Source organism: Pseudophryne corroboree, chromosome 9 (assembly GCF_028390025.1).
Source record: "Pseudophryne corroboree isolate aPseCor3 chromosome 9, aPseCor3.hap2, whole genome shotgun sequence".
Classification (NCBI taxonomy): domain Eukaryota; kingdom Metazoa; phylum Chordata; class Amphibia; order Anura; family Myobatrachidae; genus Pseudophryne; species Pseudophryne corroboree.
The window spans coordinates 253,528,110-253,549,173 of record NC_086452.1 but is presented as its reverse complement, the minus strand read 5'-3'; the positions used below and the strand labels follow the sequence as shown (position 1 = coordinate 253,549,173).

General features: G+C 42.2%; 1 protein-coding gene across 3 annotated transcripts in view; it reads right to left on the bottom strand.

Moving 5' to 3' along the window:
* The window catches only part of HMCN1 (hemicentin 1), a 1,072,092-nt gene that overhangs the window by 743,286 nt on the left and 307,742 nt on the right, over nucleotides 1–21,064 (bottom strand). For all 3 annotated transcript variants that reach the window (XM_063940215.1, XM_063940214.1, XM_063940213.1), the window contains 3 exons: nucleotides 20,558–20,836; nucleotides 16,912–17,193; nucleotides 3,448–3,556 (listed from right to left, as the gene is read on the bottom strand). In XM_063940215.1, the coding sequence (XP_063796285.1) occupies nucleotides 3,448–3,556; nucleotides 16,912–17,193; nucleotides 20,558–20,836 (670 nt within the window). The remainder of the gene's footprint in view (nucleotides 1–3,447; nucleotides 3,557–16,911; nucleotides 17,194–20,557; nucleotides 20,837–21,064) is intronic.

The following is a 21,064-nucleotide window of genomic DNA, read 5'->3' as shown; positions in this document are numbered from 1 at the left end:
TGAGCAGTGAGACTGAGAACTGACACTGAGCAGCACAAGACACTGAGCACTGACCAGTGATACTGAGCACTGGTGATACTACTGAGCAGTGATACTGAGAACTGACACTGAGCAGCACAAGACACTGAGCACTGACCAATGATACTGAGCTCTGATGATACTACTGGGCAGTGATACTGAGAACTGACTCTGAGCAGCACAAGACACTGAGCACTGGCCAGTGATACTGAGCACTGATGATACTACTGAGCAGTGATACTGAGAACTGACACTGAGCAGCACAAGACACTGAGCACTGACCAGTGATACTGAGCACTGATGATACTACTGAGCAGTGATACTGAGCACTGATGATGCTACTGAGCAGTGATACTGAGAACTGACACTGAGCAGCACAAGACACTGAGCACTGACCAGTGATTCTAAGCACTGATGATACTACTGAGCAGTGATACTGAGCACTGATGATACTACTGAGCAGTGATACTGAAAACTGACACTGAGCAGCACAAGACACTGAGCACTGACCAGTGATTCTAAGCACTGATACTACTGAGCAGTGATACTGAGCAATGATGATACTACTGAGAATTGACACTGAGCAGCACGATACAGCACAAGACACTGTACTAGTATTAGTATTAGTGAGCAGCACAAAAGCACTCTGGAATTGTCACCCCCCAGATACCACTGTGACTGGAATGATGATGACCGATGCACAGTCACAGGACACTACTACCACAGCACCCTACAGCAGCAAGATGCAGCACAAGACACTGTACTAGTACTACTGAGCAGCACGATGCAGCACAAGACAATGAGCACTGATACTGAGCACTGATACTGAGCACTGACACTGAGAGAACGTAGCCACGTTCTCTCTGTACTCTCTACAATGCCTGAGTGAAAATGGCAGCGACGCGCGGCTCTTTATATGGAATCCGAATCCCGCGAGAATCCGACAGCGGGATGATGACGTTTTGCCTCGTTCGGGTTTTCCGAGTCAGGCGGAAATAACAGAGCCGGGCTCGGAACCGTGTTTGACACGTGGAGTTCGGTAGGGTTCGGTTCTCGGCGAACCGAACCCGCTCATCTCTACTTCTAAGGGAGATAAACTGACCTATAGAGACTACACACAGTAGTAACATTACAGGTACATATTTTATTCACATAACAAAACCTTCTACATTTATAGAAAACTGGTCCTTTTTTCAATGACATGGAGATAAACATGGTATATTTTATAGAACCATGTGTTTAATCCTTATAATATCTAACACGGTACCATCTGGAAGTTAGTCACCATGAAGATCCAATAATATTATTTAGTATATGGGTATGTTTTAGTTATCCTATTCCATCAGCACCATGTAGATCTCTGGACAGACATAGCGTGATGTGATCTAGCCTCAAGTCACACCAAACTCCCTTTAGTCTACCTATGCCTATTTCAAGTGTAAAGACACTAAGAAAAAAGGAGAAGAAAAGGTTACTGTCAGCATGTAGAACTTTAACATCTTATTATCTTATTATTATTATTATTATTATTATTTATCATATTATTATTATTATTATTATTATTATTATTATTTATCATCTTATTATCATCTTATTATTATTATTATTATTATTTATCATCTTGAGTATCCGGTAAATTGGGGGAACCTAAAGTATATTGTATCAAGGAAGGTATTTAGTTTGATCGAGTGTACGTGTAAGATATACACTTTGTCAAATTATATCTGTGCTCTGCTATATTCACATAAGTTCAGGGAACTTACACTATTTATGTATGCCCCCCCCCCCCCCCCCCGTTCTCGAGACAGTAACTCTAGAACACCTTCCTTTATATCCGAAGCCTATGTATCGTCCATGCAGAAAGGCTAATGTAGCTCCTGAACTTTTTATATTCTATCTGTGAGGTTAGAGGTGGGTTTTTTTCCCATCACCCTATAACCTGTAGCAAATTATCCATTTGGTTTCCACTTACGGCCATAATCTCCCCCTCCCCCCTTTTTTAAGTGTGTGTGTGTATATATATATATATATATGTACACACACACACACACACACACACACATTACAGCCCTCTTTCCAGTTTATGAATAATTTAACAATTTATTATTTTTCTTATAAAGAATTAGGAATAGTGTGTAATCAATTAGAGCTACACATTGGTAATTTTGTTAAGTATCAAATATAGTTTTATAAAGACTCCATAGAAGCACTGTCTTAAACGTGGTATTTTGCTAGTTTGTCTATAAATGTTTGTCCAATGCCAGTCTGAATTGTACATTTAATCGGTTTTTAATGTCTAAGTAAAGACTGCAATATTGTAAGCATTACACCTCCATGAGATGGGCGGATAATCACAAACTTTGGAAAACACAGTGGGGTGGAAATTAGCTAATAACTTTGGAATGCACAAACACCACTACCTATATCAAGGAGGGAGAGCACATTGAATCATCTGCTATCCTGACGAGCCGTGTAGGCGAAATGCGTTGATTTCAGATTGCATCGATCCCTTCAGTGCCGCACAGGGCTGTTCAGCGGGCTGCCAGCAGACACTTCATCTTCCGGATAAGAGCGGACAGCGTCTAGTAATATACCTGAAGTGGACTCACACCTCCACAAGGCATCTAGAGGAGGTAAGAAGTGGAGTCCTCACACACCTCCAGCACACGTGTGGAATTGTGGGCAGACCCGGTACAGGCATAAGGACATATACTATTTATACCATACAGGAACTGAAGTTTGTGTAATTCACACTCTGGGACTGAATTTTTTTATTTTTTGCACTTAGGGAGTAAGTCGCAAGGTAGCGCACCCTATTTCTTCCATCTATATCATTGGAGACTTTTTATTCCATATATGTACAAGCAATCCCACTATACGGAGAGTGTACATCTTTTAACCATTGTGTTATATGTTGTGAGTCTACATGTTTTTTGTTGTATTCCGGTATTAGGAGTCACTATTTTCCCGAATACGATTTTTTAGTTCTACAAAATAAATATTTCTATGTTTTTACTATTGAGTATCACATGTTGTTTATAAGGTCAGGAAAGCGCTGGAGCTTCCCCTGATTTTTCTGCTTTTGTTCGGTTGGTGGTTGTTGTAGTACACCCACCCTCCTAGCAGCTTGATTCACCTGTCCCCTAGCTATAGAGGCACAGCACCATCTTCCTTCTGTGTACACAGTACTTTAAGTTGGATAATGAAGGGTATGTGTAAGTTTGGACCAGATCCATTAAGCCATGTAGGAGCCTATGAAGAACAAACATAAATACATACATGTTTTCATGTGTATATAAACACTGTATTTATATATATATATATATATATATATATAGAGAGAGAGAGAGAGAGAGAAAGAGAGAGAGAGAGAGAGAGAGAGTAAACCTTGAACATTTATATACATGATAAGAGAGTGCTGTGTCTTACTTTACAGTTGGGAAGGGTGTTCCTTTAACATAACATTCCAATTCCAGAGGAGTACTGGCAATAACAATGTAATCTCCGGGATCATCTGTATCTTCTATGGTCGGCGGTACTAAAGTTAATTCCATAAAATATTAATTTAACCACTATCATATCATCAAAACATTATTATAAAATGTTTACTTTTAGTCCAAGTACAACAAAGAACTTAAAGCCAATTCCTGATATACAGGGGTAAATTTACTAAGATGGGAGTTCTTTTTAAGATGGGATGTTGCCCATAGCAACCAATCAGATTCTACTTCTCATTTATCTAGCTCCTTCTAGAACATAATACCTGGGATCTGATTGGTTGCTATGGGCAACATTCCATCTTAAATAGAACCCCTGCCTTAGTAAATTTACCCCACAATATTTGGGAGGTCTGAAGAGAGTTCTTGTGGCTGTATCTTTGCTTTCTGCTTCACCTTTGTGTCATGAACTTTAATACTTTCAGTTTTCCTGTACTGGAAGCATGATATTTATGTTGTATTTATGCAATACACATTAACGTGACCATGCAGCTACAGATGAATACCTTAATGAGCAAATGATACAGTAAGATGCATTCTTGTAGCCACAAACAACCAACAGTTTATAATCATTGCTTGTTTATAAAAATTATTGCACATCTGAATTCTTCCAAATTTTCACATTATTTTTAGGGTTGTTTCCCTAAAACAAGCTTTAATTATTGTTATAAATGAAATGGTGGATTTGTGTATATACAGATAGCTGGGAAAAGTACAAAAACAGACACAGAGGGGGGCATGTATCAAATCTTGGAGAGAGATAAGGTGAAGAGAAAAAAGTACCAATCAATCAACTTCTGTCAATCACTAGCACTGTCTGTAAAATGGCAGTTGAAAGCTGATTGGTTGGTATTTTATCTCTCTCCAAGATTTGATAAATCTCCCCTATGAAAGTTCCTTATTCTCCAGTACCAGTCCAGAATACCAACCGCTGCATCCCGATGGTTAGAATCCCGACACGGGACGGGTAAGTATACTAACCCTCCCATACTGCAGCCTAAGCCTAAACATCCCCTCCTCGCAGGTTAACCCTGACATTCCGCAGTGTTGCCTAAACATAACCCCTCTTCCTCGCAGCCTAAACCCTAGCCCCCTCCCCACCTCTGCAGCCTAACCATAACCCTCCCCGTGGATGCCTTAACCTAACCCCCCCTCTCCCGGCAGCATAAACCTAACCCTTCCTGCAGCCGAAACCTAACCTCCCCCAGCTTACCACTCTGGCGGCCCGTCAATCAGTCGGGATCCCGGCTGTGAGGATTGTTATCTCATTCAGGATGCCAGCACTGGCATTCCGAGCAGTGTCGGGATTCCAGTGTCATTTCTACTGCCGGGATCCCGAACAGATCCCTTCCAAGAGTGTTGTATTTTACACCGAAAACATGAGACACATAAAGGACACTCTGCTTCCTTCATAATCTCCTTCACTTCTATTGCAAGTGACTGTCCCTCTATGTTTCTTATTACAGAGTACAGCAACCACAGAACATCATAAAATATATATATTTCATTCATGTGAATTCTCCAGAGCATCGGTATTGCTTACAAAAATAAAACGATTTAGCTCCTGAAGACGATTTACATGGCTGAACAAATATCCATGTTTTCTCGTGTTCCTTCAGGAATGATACTCGCCTTCAGGAGCCAGGAAACATTTTGCTAGTTGGAGAGTTGTTTGCAAATTGTTTCCTGCAGCTGGATCTGGATGTGTTTCAGATAAGTAAAAATTTGTTTGCAACATTGTGAGCATTTTTCATGTTGATACGGACATCAATAAATCTTTTTAATGGAAATGTGCCAAATAGTGAGCTCTTTATTTTTAGATTGTGTATGATTGCGGACAATTCCTTATCTTTGAGGTGAAAGTTTGAAATTCTGGGAAGATCACACCACCAGATAAGCCTTGAATATTTTAATCTAAAGTATGCATTCATTTGGTGTGATTTTATATCCTTTCTCAAACTGTAGTGCATTGTAACCTCTTGCTTGTTTATTTGCCTTATATATTTATTTATTAATAGTTACTTATATTGCACCAGCATATTCCGCTGTGCTTTACAATTGGGATCAAACAGTAATAATACAAGACAGACAAAGAGGTAAGAGCTTGCTATATCCGGATGATGGGTCGACAGTAAAAAGGACAATAGGTCGACGCCAAATGGTTGGCATGCATTAGATCAACAGGTAAGAAAAAGGTTGACATGGTCAAAAGGTCAACATGTAAAATGTAGACAAAACAAAAGGTTGACAGGTTAAAAAGGTCAACAGGTTCAATAGGTTGACATGGTTTTGCCTTATAAATGATTGTCGCTTTAAAAAAAAGTTGGAGTTCGGCCAAGAACCCACACCACCTGCCAACCCGGGGGTTTATTTACTAAGATTTGTGTTTGTGCCGAATTGGTGGGAGTTTAAACTCGAATTTTATTGGCTGTATGTTTCTGCAACTTTTTGAAATTATTTTTGGTAATTTACTAAGCTGCCGAGTTTGCATTTTTCGTATTTTCCGATGTCGATGTTATTCGTATTGTCGGGCAGTGTTTTACAGGAGTGATTAGTAAAACACTGCCAGACATAACACAATGAAGCCCGGCCAGATCAGTAAGATCCGTGCAGGGCTTCATTGTGTACAGTATGAGAAGTATTTAAAAAGATAAAAGTATTTCGTGGGGTCCCCCCTCCTAAGCATAACTAGCCTATACAATATTCTTTTTTTTTTACACAAACTCTTGTGGGTGACCCCAATTAACTTTGTGGTTAACCACAGAACGCAAAGTTCCCATCATGGGCTAGAATGGAGCTGCTCTAAGCTCCATTTTAGCTGCTGCGCTCCACCTGATTGACAGGCCAGGAGCGCACAGCCAATCAGGAGAGCGCCATGACGTGGCGCTCCATGATTGGCTGGCGGGATTTCCAGTGACAGCAGTCACGGGGGATCCCGGCATTCGAGAAAATAGGATTTTAATACCTACCAGTAAATCCTTTTCTCTTAGTCCGTAGAGGATGCTGGGGATGCTTCAAGAACCATGGGGTATAGACGGGATCCGCAGGAGACATGGGCACTTTAAGACTTTAAATGGGTGTGAACTGGCTCCTCCCTCTATGACCCTCCTCCAGACTCCAGTTATAGGAACTGTGCCCAGGGAGACGGACATTTCGAGGAAAAGGATTTATTTAATTTTTAAACTAAGGTGAGATACATACCAGCTCACACCACAAACACGCCGTACAACATGGCATTCAACAACAACGCATGCAACGGCATGAATAACATCAGCCACAGACTGACTGAACTCAACACAACATGTGTGTAACCATAACCAATAACTGCAGATACAGCCCGCACTGGACGGGTGCCCAGCATCCTCTACGGACTAAGAGAAAAGGATTGACCGGTAGGTATTAAAATCCTATTTTCTCATACGTCCTAGAGGATGCTGGGGATGCTTCAAGAACCATGGGGTTTATACCAAAGCTCTAAAACGGGCGGGAGAGTGCGGATGACTCTGCAGCACCGATTGACCAAACAAGAGGTCCTCTTCAGCCAGGGTATCAAGCTTGTAAAACTTCGCAAAGGTGTTTGAACCCGACCAAGTAGCAGCTCGGCAAAGCTGTAATGCCGAGACCCCTCGGGCAGCTGCCCAGGAAGAGCCCACCTTTCTGGTAGAATGGGCCTTCACCGATTTCGGTAACGGCAATCCTGCCGTAGAATGAGCCTGCTGAATCGTATTACAGATCCAGCGCGCAATAGTCTGCTTTGAAGCAGGAGCCCCAATCTTGTTGGGAGCCCACAGGACAAACAGAGCCTCCGTTTTACTAATTTGAGCCGTTTTAGCGACATAGATTTTCAAAGCTCTGACCACATCGAGGGACTTCGATTCCACCAAGGCGTCAGTAGCCACTGGCACAATAGGTTGGTTTACGTGAAATGATGAAATCACTTTTGGCAGAAATTGCTGACAAGTTCTCAACTCCGCTCTATCAACATGGAAGATTAAATAGGGGCTATTATGAGACAAAGCCGCCAACTCAGATACCCGCCTTGCGGATGCCAAGGCCAACAACATGACTACTTTCCAAGTAAGGAATTTTAACTCAACCTTACGTAAAGGTTCAAACCAATGAGATTGCAGGAACTGCAACACCACATTAAGATCCCACGGTGCCACTGGGGGCACAAAGGGAGGCTGGATGTGCAGCACGCCTTTCACGAAGGTCTGAACTTCTGGAAGGGAGGCCAATTCTTTCTGAAAGAAGATTGATAAGGCCGAAATCTGTACTTTAATAGAGTCTAACTTTAGGCCCGCATCCACACCTGCGTGCAAAAAATGGAGTAAACGCCCCAGCTGAAATTCTTCCGTAGGAGCCTTCTTGGATTCACACCAAGACACATATTTCCTCCAAATACGGTGGTAATGCTTTGCCGTTACTTCTTTTCTAGCCTGAAGAAGTGTGGGAATGACTTTACTGGGAATACCCTTTTGGGCTAGGATTTGGCGTTCAACCGCAATGCCGTCAAACGCAGCCGCGGTAAGTCCTGATACACACACGGTCCTTGTTGTAACAGGTCCTCCTGTAGCGGAAGAGGCCAGGGATCTTCTATGAGCAACTCATGAAGATCTGGATACCAGGCCCTCCTTGGCCAGTCTGAAACAATGAGTATCACCTGAACCCTTGTTCTTCTTATAATCCTTATCACCTTTGGAATGAGTGGAAGTGGAGGGAACACATAGACCGACGGAAACACCCACGGTGTCACTAGGGCGTCCACCGCTATTGCTTGAGGGTCCCTTGACCTGGAACAATATCTCTGAAGTTTCTTGTTGAGGCGGGACGCCATCATGTCTATTTGAGGAATTCCCCAGCAACTTGTCACTTCTGCAAAGACCTCTTGATGAAGACCCCACTCTCCTGGATGGAGATCGTGTCTGCTGAGGAAGTCTGCTTCCCAGTTGTCCACTCCTGGAATGAAGACTGCTGACAGAGCGCTTGCATGTCTCTCCGCCCAGCGAAGAACTTTTGTGGCCTCAGCTATCACCGCTCTGCTCCTTGTTCCGCGGTTTATGTACGCCACTGCTGTTATATTGTCTGACTGAATCAAGACGGGCAGACCGCAAAGAAGATGTTCCGCTTGCAGAATGCCGTTGTAAATGGCCCTTAATTCCAGAATGTTTATGTGCAGACAAGCTTCCTGGCTTGACCATTTTCCCTGAAAATTTCTCCCCTGTGTGACTGCTCCCCAGCCTCGGAGACTTGCATCTGTGGTCACCAGGATCCAATCCTGAATCCCGAACCTGCGTCCCTCCAGAAGGTGAGAACTGTGCAGCCACCACAGGAGGGAGATCCTGGTCCTGGAAGATGGGATTATTTTCCGGTGCATGTCTAGGTGAGACCCGGACCACTTGTCCAACAGGTCCCACAGAAACACCTGCCATACTGAATGGCCTCGTAGGCCGCCACCATGTTCCCCTGCAACCGAGTGCATTGAAGACTCGACACTCCGGTTTCAGAATCTGTTTTACCATGTTCTGTATTTACAGAGCCTTTTCCACTGGAAGAAAAACTCTCTGTAATTCTGTATCCAGAATCATGCCCAGGAACGACAGCCGTGTCGTCGGAACCAACTGTGATTTTGGCAAGTTTAGGAGCCAACCATGTTGTTGCAGAATCGTCAGCGATAGCGCAACATTTTTCATCAATTGCTCCTTGGATCTCGCCTTTATGAGGAGATCGTCCAAGTACAGGATAATTGTGATTCCCTGCTTGCGCAGGAGAACCATAATTTCCGCCATAACCTTGGTGAAAATCCTCGGAGCCGTGGACAGACCAAACGGCAACGTCTGAAATTGGTAATGACAATCCTGAACAGCAAACCTCAGGTATGCCTGATGTGGAGGATATATGGCGGCGTGTAAGTAGGCATCCTTTATGTCGACCGACACCATAAAATCCCCCCCACCCCCTCCAGACTGGAGATCACTGCTCGGAGAGATTCCATCTTGAATTTAAAAAAATTTTAGAAAAAGAAATTGAGGGATTTTAGGCTCAGAATCGGTCTGACTGAGCCGTCTGGCTTCGGGACCATGAACAGACTCGAATAAAAGCCCTCCCCCTGTTGTGACGGGGGTACCATAACAATGACTTGATTTTGACACAGCTTTAGTATTGCAGTGCATACTACCTCCCTTTCTAGAAGAAAAGCTGGCAAGGCCGATTTGAAAAATCGGTGAGGGGGCAAGTCTTGAAACTCTAATTTGTACCCTTGGGTTACTATTTCTAATATCCAAGGATCCAGGTCCGAGTGCACCCAGACCTGACTGAAGAGTTTGAGACGTGCCCCCACCAGTGCGGACTCCCGCAGAGGAGCCCCAGCGTCATGCGGTGGATTTGGTAGAAGCCGGCTCTTGGGAACTTGCCACAGTCTGTGACCTTTTTCCCCTTCCTCTTCCTCTCGCAGCAAGGAAGGAGGACCTCATCCTTTTTTGTATTTATTGGGCCAAAAGGACTGCATCTGGTAGTGGGGCATTTTCTTCTGTTGTGCAGCAACATAAGGTAAAAATGACGACTTACCCGCGGTAGCCGTAGATACCAGGTCAGTGAGGCCGTCACCAAACAAGACACTACCGTTAAACAGTAAAGACTCCATCGCCTCTTTACAGTCAGCATCAGCATTCCATTGATGAATCCACAATCCTCTCCTAGCTGAGATTGCCAAGGCATTGGGCCTTGATCCCAAAAGGCCAATATCCCTTACAGCTTATTTTAAATATGCTGCAGCATCCCTGACCCAGAGTCAAAAGCACGCTATCCCTGTCTAGGGTATGTATTTCAGATGACAAGTTATTTGCCCACTTTTCAATAGCGCTACTCACCCATGCCGAAGCAACGGCAGGCCTGAGTAGCGAACCCGTAGTGACATAAATGGATTTTAGTGTATATTTCTGCTTACGATCCGCAGGATCCTTTAGGGCTGCCGTGTCAGGAGACGGAAGTGCCACCTTTTTGGATAGACGCGACAGCGCTTTGTCTACCATGGGGGTTGACTCCCACTTTTCCCTGTCCCCAGAAGGAAACGGATATGCCACTGGAATTCTTTTGGGAACCTGTACCTTCTTGTCAGGATTTGCCCAAGCCTTTTCAAAAAGAGCGTTCAGTTCATGAGAGGGAGGAAACGTTACCTCAGGTTTCTTTCCTTTATACATACAGACCCTAGTATCAGGAACAGCAGGGTCCTCTGTTATATGCAACACTTCTTTTATCGCCACAATCATGCATGAATGCTCTTAGCCAGTTTAGGATTCAATCTGGCATCACTATAGTCGACACTGGAGTCCGTGTCGGTATCCGTATCTGCTATCTGGGTAAATGCACGTTTCTGTGACCCCGAAGGGGTTTGAGCTTGTGACAATGCATCCTCCATGGATTTCCTCCATGTCTGGTTTTTAGACTCAGATTTATCTAATCTCTTAGTCAACCGAGCCACATTTGCATTCAAAACAGTCAACATATTTACCCAATCAGCCGTCGGCGGTGCCGACACGGTCACTCCCACAGCCTTTTCTGTCCCCACTCCAGCCTCCTCCTGGGAAGAGCACTCAGCTTCAGACATGTCGACACACATGTACCGACACCCACAACCACACTGGGGCTATAGGAGACAGACCCACAACAAAGCCTGTTAGAGAAACACAGAGGGAGTTCTGCCAGCTCACAACCCAGCGCCTATCCCGGTTCTGAAACAAGTAAAATACTCCCCAGACCTGTTAGCGCTTTTACTTTCAAATAGTTAGCACCAAATCTCTTGTGCCCCCCCCCCCCCCCCCCGTTTTGCACCGTTACTTGTACAGCAGTGTGGGAGGCCAGGCTCAGCATCTCTGCAGCTTCAGTGAAGAGAAAATGGCGCTGATCAGTGCTGTGAGGGCTAAGCCACGCCCCCTTAAAGGAGCGCTTCAGTCCCGCTTAATTTTACATCTTTATACTGGCGGGGGTCTGTAATTAGTGCCCAGGCACTTTAAACACTTCTGCCAGTTGCTATTTGAGGATTTATGCTGCCCAGGGCGCCCGCCCCTCCCCCCCCTGCACCCTGCACCCTGCAGTGCCGTTCTGTATGAGGGAGCATGGCGCGCTGCGCGGTACCTCAAAAGCCGTCTTCTGCCGTCACTGAAGTCTTCTGATCTTCTTTTACTCACCCGGCTTCTGTCTTCTGGCTCTGCAAGGGGGGTGACGGCGCGGCTCCAGGAACAAGCAGCTAGGAAGACCAAGTGATCGAACCCTCTGGAGCTAATGGTGTCCTGTAGCCTAAGAAGCAGAGCCTTTGAACTCACAGAAGTAGGTCTGCTTCTCTCCCCTCAGTCCCACGATGCAGGGAGCCTGTTACCAGTAGGTCTCCCTGAAAATAATAAACCTAACAAAGTCTTTTTTCTGAGAAACTCTGGAGAGCTCCTCAGTGTGCATCCAGTCTCACTGGGCACAGAATCTAACTGGAGTCTGGAGGAGGGGCATTGAGGGAGGAGCCAGTTCACACCTATTTAAAGTCTTAAAGCGCCCATGTCTCCTGCAGATCCTGTCTATACCCCATGGTTCTTGAAGCAACCCCAGCATCCTCTAGGACGTATGAGAAAAGGGGTTTCAATGTGTAAACATGGAATCCCTTTAGTGCGTTGATCCGGGTTTTTTTTTTTTTTAACCCCCTGGATTACTACATGGAACGAAGAGGACTAATCATCACTGGAAAATAGGTGAGTATTTTGTTTTTTTTTGTTTTGTTTTTTAATCATGTAGTTTTTCATTAAGTTTTTCAAAGTACAGAACAATACATATAAACAAAAACAATAACCATGACATGCGCCATCAATAAACAAATATATTGAAAAGAAAACAAGATCTGCATGTGTGTTTCTGTGGTATTATTTTACATCCCTATAACATGTAGTAAAAGACTTCAACAAATGCAAGCATAGTACCTATAGCATCCCTCTATAGCATAGTAGCGAGATATTAACTGGTTCGAGCAGACATTAGAGTGGATGTCCATTATCTCTTCGTATAATTAGAGTACTCTACATACACAATTCAGGTCTGCCCAGTCTAGAACTGCACCAACCTTCCCACTTCTCCATAAATCTAGAAATAGATCTGCGTGTTTTGTACCTATTTCGCTCGTGTCTGGCCACATCATTAACCAGCGCCCTCCACTGACATATGTTGGGTGAAGCAGCTGAAAACCAAACCCTTGCTATAATAACTTTAGCTAAAGTAGTAAGACAGAGGACGTATTTATATATTGTGACCGAGTGTGTCTCCTCAAGGTCCAGACCAAACATGCATATGTTAGGATTTAAAGCAGGAAGGGAAGGAGTAGTCAGAATCATATCCTGCCACACATCTCTCCAGAAAATAGAAATCGCAAGACATCCCATAGTAGGTGCCAGAACCCAGCATCAGCAGCCTTGCATTTCGGACATAGGGAATTATCTCTGAGACCGGCCCTCTGCATAGATACAGGAGTATGATATATTCTGTGTAAAACATAGTAAAACACCTGCCTATATCTGATACAGGGTGTAGTATATTTAAGAGATCCAATTATTTGGAGCCATTGTTCATTAGATAGGGGTCCCAGATCCAACTCCCACTTGGAGCGGAGACCATTTAATTGGTCCGGGTTGAGTCTATCATTCATAACAGATAATGTGGCAGATATTTTCCCTCTCTGGCCTAGAGTAGACAACAGCGTTTAACAGGTGAATCTGAGATCACCAATGAACCTTGGGGAAATTGGGCTTGCACAGCGTGTCTTAGCTGGAGGTATCTGAACAGAGCAGTATTAGGAATATTAAATTCCTCTTTTAATTGTTGAAAGGATTTGAATACTCCCTCATGATACAATTGGCCCACTGATAGTACTCCTTTAATAATCCATATATTATCTAATGATAACTTACATAACTCCGAGTATGAGTTATTAAACCATAGTGGAGCGCATTTACCCTGACCGGACCAATCGTAGAGGGTATGTGCATAGCACCAGATCAATAAGGCCTGACGCAACAAAGGAGGCAAACTAGTAGCTGATAGGTCAGTGAGAAGAAACTGAAGGGGAGAGAGGGAAAAAGTAAGAGAACACTCCACCCGCTCAGCCAGGAATCCCACCATAGTCAAGTCCACAGAGTCTACAGTCCATCCAGACTGATGGGACAGTTGTGCAGCAACATAATAAAGTCTCAAGTTAGGAAGACCTACTCGCCCCAGAGACTGTGGTCTATATAGTGTTTTAATAGAGACTCATGCTGGCCTGTTGCCCCAAACAAATGATGACAGGATATCCTGAATTACATTAAATATCTTTTTTGGGATATAGATTGGGGAGAGAGCATATAAAAAGTTGGGTTGCATCACCATTTTAAATAGATTGATGCGGCCTAGTACAGATAAAGGTAATTTTCTCCATGCGTGAGCCCTCTCCTTAAATGTTACCATAATGGGATCAATATTTTGGGTCACATAATCTACTGCCCTGGGTGTGATCCAAATACCAAGGTACTTGAACCGTAGTGTCCATTGTAAAGGGTGTGCTTCTTGTATGTCTTCTGGAAAAAGACCGGAGATGGGGAGAATATGCGACTTATCCCAATTAATCAACAGACCCGAAAAAACACCAAATCTATCAACTACTTGAAGCATATTCTGTAATGAGTCTTTAGAGTCTTGCAGGAAGAGGAGCATATCGTATGCATATAAAGCTACTACATCCACATTGTCCCCAATTTTAAGTCCCTTGATCCTCTTATTAGTGCGCAACAAGCCAGCCAATGGTTCCACAGCTATTGCAAATAGTGCAGGAGATAGAGGGCAACCCTGTCGGGTGCCTCTCTCCAATGCAAAGGCTTCTGAGGTAAATCCATTCATCGTCACACGAGCCATAGGTGAGGAATATAGTACCTGGAGAAAACGAATAAATCGCGGCCCGAAAGCAAATTTCTTGAGCACTTCCCACAAATACATCCACTCCACCACCAGCTTGGCTGCATCAAGAGACACCACCACCACCTCAGACTCCACCAAATTGTGTCTCTGCAGGTGGCAAAACAGTCTACGCAGGTTTTGGGCGGTGGACTTACCCGACATAAACCCTGTCTGATCAGGGTGAATTATTAAATTTAGTCGAGTTGCCAAAATCTTTGCCAATATCTTGACATCAGTAGTTAAAAGGGAAATGGGTCGGTAAGACTCTGGTAATGGGGTCTTCCCTGATTTTAGTAAAAGAATAATATTAGCCTCAGACATAGAATGAAAAAGAGTTCCTCCCTCAAGTAATAAACTAAATAATTCCAGGAGGTAGGGGGTCAAAAATTCCTTATATTTTTTATACACCTCAACTGGAAGTCCATCACATCCAGGGGCTTTTGATGTCGGGAGAGACGAGACCGCAGCCTGAGCCGAATCCGCTCATCACACTGCATCCAAGGCCTCAGCATCCTCCCGAGACAAGCAGGGCAGCTCAATCTGAGTCAAATATTCCCTTTGTTGTTCAGTGGAGTAGGAGGCCCGTGAAGCATATAATAATGAATAATAATCGCGGAATGTTCACGCCACCTCAGCTCCAGAATAGCAATGTCGACCACTAGAGTTCTTCACACATTGAATTACATTACTGTTAGACTACGCTCGAGCCAAGAAAGCTAAATAACTACCATTCATTTCAGCTTGAAAATATCGTTTCATGCCCAGAGAAAAGGAGTCTACACTTGGACTTCTCAAATAAATAGTCTGACTGTTCCCTTTGTGCATCTTGCCATAATATCCTATCAGATTGCAGGTGAGTAAGAATATATTGTGTTTCTAATTGCTGGCATAAAGTTTCTAAGCGCATTTCCTCATCTTTTGATTTTTTTTTACAGCTTTCCAATTGGATTCTACGTTGACAAGGGGACCGAGGGGCTCCGTGGGACACTAGGTAAGTATGTGTGAGAGTGTAAGTGTGCATGTATGTTAATTAAAGTTTTACTCTCAAGGTGTGTGTGTTGTGTTTTTATTTAGGTATTTTTTGTTGTTGTAGAACTACAGGTACCAGCGGCCCTGTTATTTCCCCACATGCTGGTACTTGTGGTTCTCTAAGTACCAGCTTGCGAGGGAGGCTTGCTGGGACTTGTAGTTCTATGACAAAAAAAATATTCTTTATTTTTTACACAAAGGCTATCAGCCCCCCATCCACCGCCCAGGGATGGGGGGGCAGCCTCGGGCTTCACCCCTTGGGTGCCTGAAGGGGGGACCCCTTGATTTAAGGGGTCCCCACTCCTCCATGGAACCCCAGCCAGGGGTGACTAGTTTGGTGGGGGGGACCTATATAAAAGTGTCCCCCGGCTGTGGCATTATCTTTTCGGCTAGTGGAGCCCGGTGCTGATTTTAAAAATACGGGGGACCCCTACGTCTTTTGTCCCCTGTATTTTTGGAACCAGGGCCGGCCCAAGAGCCCGGTGCTGGTTGTCTAAATACAGGTGGACCCCAGTCATTTTCCCCCCGGTATTTAAACAACCAGGTCCGGCTCAAAGAGCCAGAGGCTGGTTATACTTAGGAGGGGGGACCCCGCGCAATTTTTTTTCCAGATTTTTAACTCTTTCAGAACCCTTTCCACAGATAAGCAAGCACGGATCTCACTGATCCGTGCGTGACTATCTGAACACGCCACCAAAAAGCAGGTCTATTTTAAGTGTGGTTTTTTTTACGATTTCTATATTTTCCCGGCAGTGTTTGGCTATTGTCGGCAGTGATTGAGAATACGAATAGTTAGTAAATTACCGAGTTGTATCAAATAACAGGCGTGTTTGACCAATGATCTATTCATTCGTATTGTGAACTCAGCCAGGGAAAAAAATACGAATAGCCCCAATACTGCCGAGATTTGTGTTTAGTAAATTCCCAAGATGACACTTAGAAAAAAAAAAAAAAACTTGTACAAAATCGGAACCTTAGTAAATATACCCCTCGGACTTCATTACATCTGGCTCCAAATGTCGACAAAAGTTTTTTTTTTCAACTTTTTAATCTATTACCATCCATGTGGACTACCATTAGGAATAATAACATGTGCTGAGCACTGTGGTAGCAGAGCGATGCACTTTGCCCGAAATGAGGCGAGTGAAGCAGTACACTAATGTTTTTTTTCTGTGAAAACAGTGAAAACTAAAATTGTGTTGCCCTTTTTAGTTAACCATTTCCATGTCGACCTTTTGACCTGATAATCATTTGGGGTCAACCTATTGACTGTAGTTTTTGTGACTGTAGATGTATTGAACCACATCCCTGCTTGCAAGCCAACAATAGAAATATATGAAATAAAGTAATCTGATATTACTTACTTTAAATGCGAATATAACTCATATAGTATATTTTTACTAACCTAAAACACTAACATCATATTTTATTTGAGCTTCTCCGGCTATATTAGTAGCCACACAAGTATATTGCCCATGGTCATACTCCTCAGTTGTTTTTATCTCCAGTTGTTTGCCACTATACAGAAGACGAATGTTGCCATTTGTCTGGATAGGCACTCCTTCTTTTAGCCAGGTTATTAAAGGTACTGGATGGCCACTGGCTTTACACTCCAGTATAAGTGGGGTACCAGCGATGACCTTTTTACCATGAGGTTTGCTAAATTCTCCATCAACTGAAGCTGGAACTTGTAAACAAAATATGTAAAGAGAAAACATGTTTACAAAACTGTTACACAGAATTATGCCAAGGAACACACCAGAGGCAACAAACCGTTGTCCTATAAATCCATCAATACATTTTGATTTATACGAACAGCTTTTTAAACACTGTTTATATGAAAATTATCACATATTGAATCACATACAACATACTGTACCTGTATCAGTGGTCAATCATAACAGGAGAAATAAACAAATATTAGGTATAAACTTTACGTATGAAATGGCTGAAGCCTGGGTCAGACTGGGGCATGAAGGGCCCACCGGGGAATACAGTAATAGGAGCCCTTGCTTAGGGGTGTGGCCAGTTGCCACAGAGGCACTGTATGCCTAACCATTAGAGAGTGCATGGTCTGGGCCCCTTTATAAAAAATACACTATATATAGTCAATATTGCTAGTGCACGCAGGAAAATGTATTAAATGTACAAGATTAATAACAGCAATGCACTGTAGAGAATGCACTATAGTCCTGTGCAGTATAAGGTAACATGTACAATGTATAATTCAAGTGCACAGTCTGGAACCTGATCCCTAGAGGAGAAGGTCGGGCCCCAGGTAGTGGGGCCCGCCGGGGGTTTCCACTATACCCCTGTGGGCCAGTCCAACATTGGCAGAAGCCAAATAAATATCAAGCAGTCAGTTAACAATGTTGTATGTACAAACAAATAGTAGGTATTAAAGAGATGTAAAACATAGATAAAATCAAAATATGATGGGAAAACAACACGTGTATGGCTGAGAGGAAAAGAAGACAACAAATAGCATGGATATGAATTCACAATAAGGACAAACCAGACAATATTTAAGTAAAAATTTCAACAAGAGTTAGGTAGCAAAACATCAAAACCACACACAGATCAAGCGGGAGCATTCATCTGCCTGAGCTAGAGATGTGCATGGACCCCCATGTTATCGATTTCATTTTGATTTCATCTTCATGTTTTGGTTGTGTTTTGGTTTTGGCAAAATCACCCTCAAGTGTTTTGGTTTGGATTTGATTTTTGGTTCAGTTTAAAATGATTAGAAAATTTTCTAATCATTGATAACAATAGCTAAAATCATGTAATTTTTACAATCCAAAACACGAAATTCAGATTAAAATTCCAAACCACAGGATGATCCTAACTCAGTGTGGATTGGATCTCCTCAGGAGATCCAGTCTATGTTTTAGTTTGGTTCCACAAAATTCAGGTGGATTCAGATTTCTGGAAAAGGGAACCACACATCTCTTGCCTGAGCAGATACCACTTAGTATTTTCAAAGAGTTTCTGGATAGCAGCCTGTGTATCATTGTCTAAGTGGTCAATATAAATACCACATTTCTATAAAAATGAGAAATTACTTTTTCAATGTCAGGTAAAGTGGCATCTCTCAAAAAAAAATGCAGAGTAGCATGTTTTTGACTGCAGTCAAAGAGGAAGAGGAGCGATTTGTCAGTGTGTCAGAATTAATTTCGTAGCTTCTGCCAATATGACTGTCAACACATTTTTCTAGGGCCTAAGTTCCAATCAGGCACGGGGAGTATAAGGAGGAGGGGGTCTGTGTGCAGTGTCCATCCAGGCCCCCTGCTCTCTAGCAGGCAATGACAATGACTCTGAGCACTAGGTGGTGCGCAAATCACTGCCGCGCCATTTTCCTGGAGATTTTCCCTACTGTGCATGCATATAAGGCCAAGTTTTTAGAGGCAAATAACCAATAAAGCAGCAAAACAGAAGCAATATGCATATTGCAATACAAGTGATGCAAATGCATTTATTTGTTTTGTATGCAGAGAACATAGTGGCTGCTTTTGTATGTACTGAACTGGGCAGCTTTGTTTTTACACAGCAAATTAGAATGACAGTAAACTGGACATGCTCATTCATATGATAAATCTTTCCATACATTTTATATCTGCTCCAAGTTTTTGTAATGGTACAAATTGCTCTTTTTAGGCTCATTTTTTATTTGCTCCTCACTCTGATACCTCAGTGTACACTGTACGGTAAATTGCCTCTATGGTCAGCAATACAAAATATGATTAATACAGGTTGAGTATCCCTTATCCGAAATGCTTGGGACCAGAGTTATTTTGGATATGGGATTTTTCCGTATTTTGGAATAATTGCATACCATAATGAGATATCATGGTGATGGGACCTAAATCTAAGCACAGAATGCATTTATGTTACATATACACCTTATACACACAGCCTGAAGGTAATTTTAGCCAATATTTTTTATAACTTTGTGCATTAAACAAAGTGTGTCTACATTCACACAATTCATTTATGTTTCATATACACCTTATACACACAGCCTGAAGGTCATTTAATACAATATTTTAATAACTTTGTGTATTAAACAATGTTTGTTTACATTGAACCATCAAAAAACAAAGGTTTCACTATCTCACTCTCACTCAATAAAGTCTGTATTTCGGAATATTCCGTATTTCGGAATATTTGGTTATGGGATACTCAACCTGTACTTCATTCCTCAATGTTTTTAAGTCTATTTATCTGAACAATAGAAATACTATTCTTATAATTGGGGGAGCATGAATAGCACCTATTCCTAAATGGAATCTTCAGTGGCTACAAATAAATTACTGTTTCATCCTTTTCGAGGACCTTCGTAACATAAATTGGAAAAAGGCAGGACCTCAACTAGCAAGTAGCACAGGGGACACAAGAGAGATGAGTTTCACTAAGTAGAGATGTGTATTTCAGTTATTTAAATATCCGAACCAAACCGAATTTAATGTCTCAGAGTTAAACCAAGTCCCAGTTTTGGATCTTCCTGAAACCAAATTTTGTGTTTTGGATTGCATTTTGGAAATATTTCAGGTGCCATTCCTGTATATAAAATTGACTGGAAATGTTATTGATGTTAATAATACCATAGGAACATAAACAGGTTAAAATTACATGATTTTAAAAAAAAATCTAAAAGCCCAAAACTAAATCTTAATTCAAACTAAAACACTTGAGGGTGGTTTTGACAAAATTGCAAAACAAAAAGAAAACACTGAGGGTGGTTTTGACAAAGCTAAAACATGAGGGTCTGTGTACATCTCTAGCACTAAAGGCTTAAAAAGGTCTATTTGTCATTTATCTGTGTTTTTCCTGATAAATAATCTATTTCACACTGTTTAGCTGTGATTTTTTTTAAGCACCCAACTGTGTAATTGTTTCAAATGCTAGTAATATAATATTTTAAAATGCTATATTTTTTTTAAATAATCTATGCACTCTTATGGACAACATAGTTTTATTTCTATTTATTACTGGTTATAGATTTCAAAAACCAGTGTCATATAACATAATGCACATTGTAAATTACTTACCATAAATATCAACTTGATATGTCTTCTCTGCATGTCCGACAGGGTTAGCCACGTGGCATATGTAATTGCCTGAATCTGTGATCTTAGCCTCAGAAATCTGTAGATATTTACCATTCTCAATGAAAATGACATGTGTGCTGGGAACAATTATGTGTCCATCTTTATACCATGTTATTGTTGGGTGTGGAATTCCCTTTGCATCACATTCCAAATGTATTTCATTGTCCACATTGAATGATAAATGTGTTGTAGTGTTTTCATTCTTGATGCTGGGTGGAACTAGGAAAATAAATTAAGAAGTTTAATTAAGATTTCATGGAAAGAGCTTTAATGGATACAAAAAGTTATGTATCACTTATCCCTCTCAGTAACATGTTGTGGCGTTACATGAGCAAATGTAAAATATGATTTAATCTACTGTATCTAGCTATAGCTTTCTGTATCATCCCAAACAAGTGTGTTGTTTGAAAAATCCAAAACTTGTTATTTGCTCTGCATTTAAGTCAT